We start from the raw sequence: 8,020 nt of genomic DNA on the forward strand, positions 1-8,020 counted from the left end.
GCATTGATTATGGAATGTATGCAGAGGTTAGAGACATCATTGACTTAAGTGGTGCTCGGGAAGGAAACGTCCCGAGTAGTAGGGTTGGGTGATGGGCCGGTAGCTTCATTCAAGGACAAGGAGAAAGACCCGCTCGAGAGAGGACGCCAACCATGGAGACGGAGCGATGAAAACAGCTCGTTGCAAGAGCTAGATGGAGGACCTTGAGATGGAGACGGCTTGGGGAGGGGACCTTCATTCAGCAGTGGGTTGAACATGGCCAATGATGAACACTGAACAACCCATTGGTGTACCGATGCCTTGTGACAGCACATTCAATGCATGGAGGACACGTTTTTTTGTTTATTCGGTGGCTTTAAATATTGATAAAATTACATATCGAGATGCTGGTTCGTTTTTAAAGATTAAAATGGCACGTTTTAATAAATTTACTGCACAGTATAGTTCATGAAACATGCATTTTTCTATGTAAAACAGGTCAATCCCACGCCTGTGGACCTCTGCATAGATTGCACCAATGTAAATTATATACTGTACATTGTCAATTACATTCTCATTTGTTGGTAATTTGACTCACCCGTACAATTAACGGTTCGGAGTAAGAACTGCCCACACATCGGGTTGAAGACCTTGCCGTTTGATGGTGACCTTAGCCAATCCACTGCAGACTTCCCATCGAGTAATGACCACACGACGGTACCGATTTTTCCAGTAAGAATGATTCATTTCGATTTGAATCGATGATGCCCAAGATTTGAACTCGAGCCATAAGTGTAAGAGCGGCGAGTTGTTTTTTTGCCAAGTGACCTACATTCCGGTGTTTCGTCCTGTGAGCGTTCACGTGAAATATTACATTACCGTAATTTTATTTACATTAAAAAAATGCGACGGCGAACAGATACATTATCGGCAGGAGGCCGAGTGCAGAGGCAACGCTTCCACGTTATAAAATAGAGGTCTCGAATTGATGAAGGTTTCTTGCGAGACATTTAAAAATTCAGCGTTTGAAATATAAGTCCACGTTTATCTCATTGATGCAGCATTGTTCACTGCCATAGCCTCGTATAAAGGCGGAGCAAGATAAAAGCAACTGAAAAAGGTTTTTTTCCCCAACCTTTTTAAAGCCGCGCAGTAGTGGGGGGGGGGGGTCCCGGGGGGGGGGCATATAAAAGTCCACGAGACACTCAGGGTAGCGAACAGAGAAGCGCGTTACCAGTCTGTTATGCAAAGTTTTTCAATTTTAATTGATCAAAAGTCCTTGAGGCGGAGAGAGGCTCAATGCACTCAAAATCGTGAACGCAAGTGCTCACATTTTACAGGGCTCATGTTTCAGATCCAGCTGACGCCGTCTCTAACACGCTGTATAATGTACACACAGGCGTTCTGCTCGCTTACAAGGCTCGCAAAATCGGGCGTATATTGCACAGGCTGGTAACAGAAACAGCTGGTGAGATCATTTATTATGAACCGTATGCGCTTGTGTGAGTTTTAAGTATCAAAAAAGATACACAAATGGCAATGTCAACCGTACACCACCGATAAGCATGTCAAGAACAAGAAAAAAACGGCACTATCGTCGTCTAAACTCGTACATTTCACAAACTCGTTTTTTTTACTACCGCTAGCCACGATTTCACGTTTTTTTTCTCAACTAGATTGTAATCTTCATAACCATAAATACATCGTCACCGTGTAACCCTTTAAATAACAACACATTAAGCGATACAGTTTATATGCGTGGTGAGATGGAGCATTGCTTTACCATTAGCACGCATGCCGAGTATTGGCAAAAATGTAAACACGCGCCTATGAGACAATCCTCAAAAACATCGAAAAGGAAAAAGAAAGGGCGCGAGTTCTGAATACGATTTTTGTTTTACTCTTTTTTTATACAAAAATACATAGAGAAAATAAATCTTTGTACAAAGTTTTCGATCGAAATGACGTATAAGAAAAAACTCTGTACTGCAAATAGAATCAAGCCCTTTTACGTGGACGTGGTCATTTGTTGTTCCAAATGTGTTTCCGACAGGCAGGTGCTGTTATATTGTTTATATATGTACATTTAAATCCATAGAAGAAAAAAAAACCTCCAACCAAAATACCTCCCCTCCCCCTCTCTCAACCGTACACTTAAAACAAGCAACAGTAACAACAAAAATCAACAGTCAGTGAGCGAATGGACGCACGCACGGACGGGGTAATTCTCAATTGTAACCACAAAATGAACGTGTTGGGGAGTGAGTTTCTGTTGGTTTAGAGATAGGGCCACCTAGTGGTGCACGTCTTGGATGGCAACGCAGAGAGAAGACATCTGTACGAAAAAAACGCGCTTACTAAAACCCAAACCCTCCTCCCTAAATCCATCCCTCCCACTCCGCCACCCCGACCATGGGTCTAAAGATAAAACCCGTCTCTCAACCGCACAATGGATATAATTATCTACAAGCATATATGCCGTGCATTCTCCCCCCCCACTCCTCATCCTCAAATATGTCTCGAGTCGCCATCCTAATCCCTCCTCGCCGCGGCGTTTTGCACGCTGCCATCATCATCATCCTCACAACCTTGTTCGCCTTATCCGCAAACTAATGAAACTAAATCATCATCGAGCACGGTCTGTTTTTTAACACAAGGCAATTTAAACACACCTATAAAAACCCTCCCCCCGCCCCCCTTCGTCGTTAAGTTAATGTCAATGCAGTCCAGCTACAATGTAAATACAGTATAAATACACTTTTCACGGACTCGGTAGACAGACTCATGGTTAACCAAGCGTTATTTTGGACTTATCGGCTATTGCGGTATCAATATTGGTAGCATGCGGACTTGCTGAAGAAGCTCCTGGTGTGTCCAAAAAGGCAGGTAGAGGATTCCAACCGTGGAATTTAAACCTCCCGAGTGTGGCAGAGGAAACCGCGGCTTTGGATAGATTCCCTTGGTGGGTCATCTTCCAGACTCCTTTAACGAGTGACAGCTCTCTCTCTCTCACTCGCGTTCTCTGCATCTCCCATCGGAAAAAAAAATATTGGGGGCCGGAGAAAGTCAGCGCGACCAATGCACAATGCTGGTAAAGCTGGGTTTTGAAATCAGTCAACTCAATTTATATTCGTATAAAAAAAAACAAAAAAATATTTAAGTCTCAAATACTTTGAAGTGATCGAGCCTCGTCTTGGCTCGCACACTCACTCACTCTTCCGAGACGATCCGCGCGATCATCTCCCACCCTCTCCCCTCCACAAAACTCATCCTTGTCGAGCGCATGTCACAAGAAGAGACCGGCAAGTCCAGGGTGGCCCTCTCGCTTGCTCGGTTAGGGGGTAAGAGGGGGGGGGGGCGGTCAGTACGTGAAGACCATGTTGGTGATGCTCGATTCGAACCAGTCACCCGAGATGAGCTCGCTCACCTCCGGGGTGCAATAGTCTGGAAAATCGAAGTGAGACGCAGAACTGCCGTCACTTAGCGAGTCGATGTCTCGGTCGAGCGTGGAGAGGCCGATACTGCCCAGCGTCTGCAGCTGCAGCTCGCCCCGCTCGGACGCGCTCAGCGCAAAGTCCAGGATCGAGTCGTCCATCCCTCCCGCTGCTCCTCCGGCCCCTCCGGACGAAAGCATCGTGGCCATCGGCGCCGAGACGGAGGGCACCACGGACGGCGAGACGGTGCCGGGCTCGATCTTGATGGTCGTCACTCGCACGCCCGAGATGTCCTCGTAGAAGCTCGCGGACTCGCGGCCCTCCGCAGATCCGCTGCTCAGCGTCGGGCTGGGCGGCACCGCGGCGGGGGACGTGGGCTGACTGGACGAGTGCTGGTGATGGTTGCCGAGCTGCTGATGATGGTGGTGGTGCCGGGCTTGTGGAGGCGCCAGCAGGTCCCGCACCGTCTTGGTGGACACCGTCTTGAGACCACGGCCGCCCGAGGGTGCCCGCAGGTGTGGCGGCAGCTTATGCGCCTTGGATTTGCCACCAGAGCCGCCGCCGCCGCTGCGCTTTGCCGGCTCGCCCTTCTTGCTCGACTTGGGCGGCTTCTCCTGCGGGGACAAGGGCCCCGCGCCGGCAGCAGCAGCAGCACAGCCTCCCGCCGCTCCCCCTCCGCCGGGAGTCTTGGCTTTCTTGCGGGGCCGGTACTTATAGTCCGGGTAGTCGGCCATGTGCTTGAGGCGCAGGCGTTCCGCCTCCCGCATGAAGGGGACCTTCTCGCAGTCCTTGAGCTGCTTCCAGCGGCGGCCCAGCCTCTTGGAGATCTCCGCGTTGTGCACGTCGGGCGACTCCATCATGATCTTGCGCCGCTCGATCTGTGACCACACCATGAAGGCGTTCATGGGCCGCTTGATGTGCCCGTTCGCCGTCTTGCACCAGTCCGGCTGGCCGCCGTTGCCGCTGCCCGAGGCGGCACCACCACCACCACCACCCAGCGCCGAGCCAACAGCGCCGGCAGTGTCGGCGACGCGAGCCGGGGACGGCGGCATGCAGTAGCCCGGCTCCAGGTCGCTCCCCTCCGAGTCGCTCATCTCGGCGGCGGACAGGCAGTCGTCAGCGCTGCTTGGGAGCCCAGAGGCGTGCAGCACCATGCTCGCTCAGCCGCAAGGTTTCCCCCCACCCCACCACCCCACCAACCCCCGACAACCTCGCGCAGCAGTGCAGTCGCGTCTACGTGCACGGCGGCTAAATACCGAACCCACCGCCCCCCCGCTTCTTTACGTGTCCTTAGCCATAGAGTTCCGATTGGGATGTATTATCGCACGGTACGAATGTAGCTACATTTTCTTTTCACCGCGAATGAGACATCCAGGAATGGATTTAGTTTGCCGTTGGGGTATATATATAAAATAATAATACTGAGAATCACTTTATCTTCGGTGCGGCGGGGGGTAGCTTTAAAGCCAGGCACCGCGGTGTATAAACACCGCCAAACACGTGGGCGCCTCTCAACTCACTGCCTCGATTGCGCTGCGCTCCGTTTTTATAGGAGGCTCAGCTCGGTGACGTTACCGCGAAACACAAGTCCCTCCCCAAGCATGTAAGCCACGCCCTCAGAACGGCGAGGCCACGCCCCACTCACATCCCATTGGTTAGAACGCCTCTCCCCCCACTCTCCAGTGTTCGCCAATCAGCAGCTGCGAATGGGGTAAGTGGAGGAGAGGTGGAGGGGGTTGTTGGGGGGTTTGTAGGGGCGGGGGTAGAGGGGTACAGAAGCCGCGAGGTCAAAAGTCATCGAATCAAAGCCACGGCGTGGTCTCAAGTCAGCTGTGGCCCCTCACTTTTAACACGTAACGAGTCGGCTTTCGCAACCAATATTATCCATATAATAGTTTGTTTTTGTTGGGTTAAATCGCGTAAATATGAATGTGTCGTTAAACACGCCACCATCTTACCTAAGATTTTTAAAAGTTTAGTTTTATTTGCGTATATTTATTTCAAATAATTAGTTTGGCTTGCCTATTATTGGCACTCCCATTTTTTGGGGGGAATTATCTATTGTTGATGTAACCTGCCCTGACTGGACATCTGTGAAAAAGAGCTTGATAGCTCATCGGATTCCTCCAATATAAATAAATGTTCTGATTCTGATTAATAATTTTTGTCACCTCAATAACAATGCTTGGCATGCTGGTGTGAGACCAGCCAATTTCTCTTCCACAGATATTACAGATCACGGTGGGAAGGCGATGGGTGCTTCAGCACACTCGGTGTCTGTTGGAGAGTAAACTCACAACATTTACAATTCGAGGACCGTCACGTTTCGCTGGTGATTACGTGGTTGGTGAGCTGTGGGGAGCGGTGGTGTCGTGGTTTGTACACTGCACTACGAACCCGGCAACCCGAGTATGATTCACGCTGATGGCCAATACCAGCGATAAATATCTTAACCGGTGCTGGGCCTCCCTGAGGTCGACTCAGCCTCAAATGAGTACCTGTTGTGGTGAGTAAACATCGTCACTGGGGAGACAAAAGTGGTCGGGCGTGGTGTTGGCCATGCACCCCCTCGTGTACCGTGTCAGCCTTCATAGGTGCACACTAACAGTACTTGCCCCAACAGTCTGTTATGGCTACACGGGGGATCTTTGTCTTTGGTGAGCTGTGCCCCTGCAGTTTTCTGGCTGCCCACCGTCCAGTTCTGGCGGCTGCCGTGCGTTTGCGAGGTTCTATGTGTTTTTGTCTTTTACGCAGATAGACCAGGACTCCAATAATATCCGTACTCCAGTAATCCTGCACATCCATGAAATTCGTGGATTACTCGCGGTTCACAACTCCTCCCGTAATCCTGAAACCTGCAAAAAAAACAGCGGATTTCGGATCTTTTTCGGGAGTCGCTACTTCCTCCCGTAATCCGCGACACATCGCGTCGGCTACGTCTGGAGATTGTTATCTTATTACTTTATAATCAATTTGTTAGCTTTTTTTCGTTCGTTTTTCACAGTTTGTTTTGTAAATAGCCCACCGGCGTGATTTGTTGTGTAGTTAAGTATTGCTGCATTGTTTTTAGATTTTGTTAGATTCCAAAGAACACAGGATGAGATGTTACTATCCTTTGTCCAAGCACTTCCAAGAGTTCATGAACAGTGAGCCTGGTGAAATTTGGGGAGCGCATCGTCAGTAGTGAACCTTTGGATCCTAGGGTGTTTCGGCCTTTCATACTATACACCCTCCCCAAAGGCGGCCAGCGACAGGGTGATCAATCCTATGCTTGCGTCCCATTCCCAATTAGTCATAGGAGTTGCCTTGTTGTTTTTATACTTGTTTTAAATGGGAGTCTTGGATTAATCTTCTTGGTTCTTTCGGTAAAGTCACGTAGAAGGGAAATAATAAAATAATAAAAATAAAACATAATAAAATAAAATTCTCACGACGTTTCGGCCACAACGCAAGCAGCCGTCCTCAGGTGACTTTAGCGAAAGAACCAAGAAGATGAATCCCTGCAGTCACGAAAGCTTTAAATCGGAGTCTTATATGTCGTGAATAAGCATTTCACTATTTACAGAAAGACCCATTTATAGATACCCCACTTGTTTCTAATGACCTTTCTTAAGGTGATTGAATATTGCCAACGGCAATTTGGAGCAGAAAACTACATTAAGTGAACGTAACAGTCTGAGAAACATTTTAAATGAACATTTCAATTGGCATGTATTTTAGTCAGGCCAAGTAAACGGGAAACACCACAGGTGTTTTGCTCAACTGTCACAGGTACACAAGTTGGAAATTAGGAAGCCACTGGAGCTATGCATTTTTAAATCTCGATTTGAAACTCATTTTTTTAGAACTGCTTTTTGTGTTTAGTGTTTTATCTTTCCCCCACACCTCCGATTAGCATGGTTGGCTACGTACAGTGAAAAAGAATTTCGATTTAAAGCTTTCGTGACTGCAGGGATTGATCTTCTTGGTTCTTTCGGTAAAGTCACGTAGAAGGGAAGTAATACAATAATAAAAATAAAACATAATAAAATAATTCTCACGACGTTTCGGCCACAACGCAAGCAGCCGTCTTCAGGTGAAGAATGAAACACTGCCAAGCTTGGAGCGTATATATAAGCTGGGTTGGAGGTGGAAGAAGAGCGCCTTGACAAAATAATTTGCATATCAAGAGGAATTTAGCATTTTTATGGGAAATGCGTAGGAGGTGGGCAGGGGGGTTTCAAAGTCATATTATGCCCATGCATTATGCAGGATTAGCAGCATCAAAGGGAGGGGGTAGGGGGTAGCATTAACAAAGGTAGGGAATGTTAATAGTATGTAGAAGCAACAAAACATGTCAATGGGAGAGTGGTGGTAGGAGACCCGCAGCGGAGCAAATAATGCATTCCCTGTGGAGAACACAAGATACACAGTCAATGCCAGTGAGTGGACTGCGGTCTGAAAGTCACCGTAAACGTGAACAACAATCAGTTAAGATCCGAAATGGTTTATTATGTCCTTCCAATGATTGCTGAGCCAGAATCCATCTTCTCGGTTGAAATTGTCTCTGTGTTTGTATATGTGGATCGCCTCATGAACGAATCTCTCATGGTAGCCAGATGGCTTGC

The 8,020-nt window shown here is 48.3% G+C and overlaps 1 protein-coding gene across 1 annotated transcript; it reads right to left on the reverse strand.

The window, feature by feature from the left end:
* Positions 1 to 394: 394 nt before the first annotated feature.
* Positions 395 to 4,950, reverse strand: LOC144944697 (transcription factor Sox-11-like). Its single transcript, XM_078873059.1, has one exon. The coding sequence runs from the start codon at positions 4,565 to 4,567 to the stop codon at positions 3,341 to 3,343; it is 1,227 nt and encodes a 408-aa protein (XP_078729185.1). The 5' UTR covers positions 4,568 to 4,950; the 3' UTR covers positions 395 to 3,340.
* Between the last annotated feature and the right edge of the window lie 3,070 nt (positions 4,951 to 8,020).

This window comes from Lampetra fluviatilis, chromosome 2, assembly GCF_964198595.1.
Source record: "Lampetra fluviatilis chromosome 2, kcLamFluv1.1, whole genome shotgun sequence".
Taxonomy (NCBI): Eukaryota; Metazoa; Chordata; class Hyperoartia; order Petromyzontiformes; family Petromyzontidae; genus Lampetra; species Lampetra fluviatilis.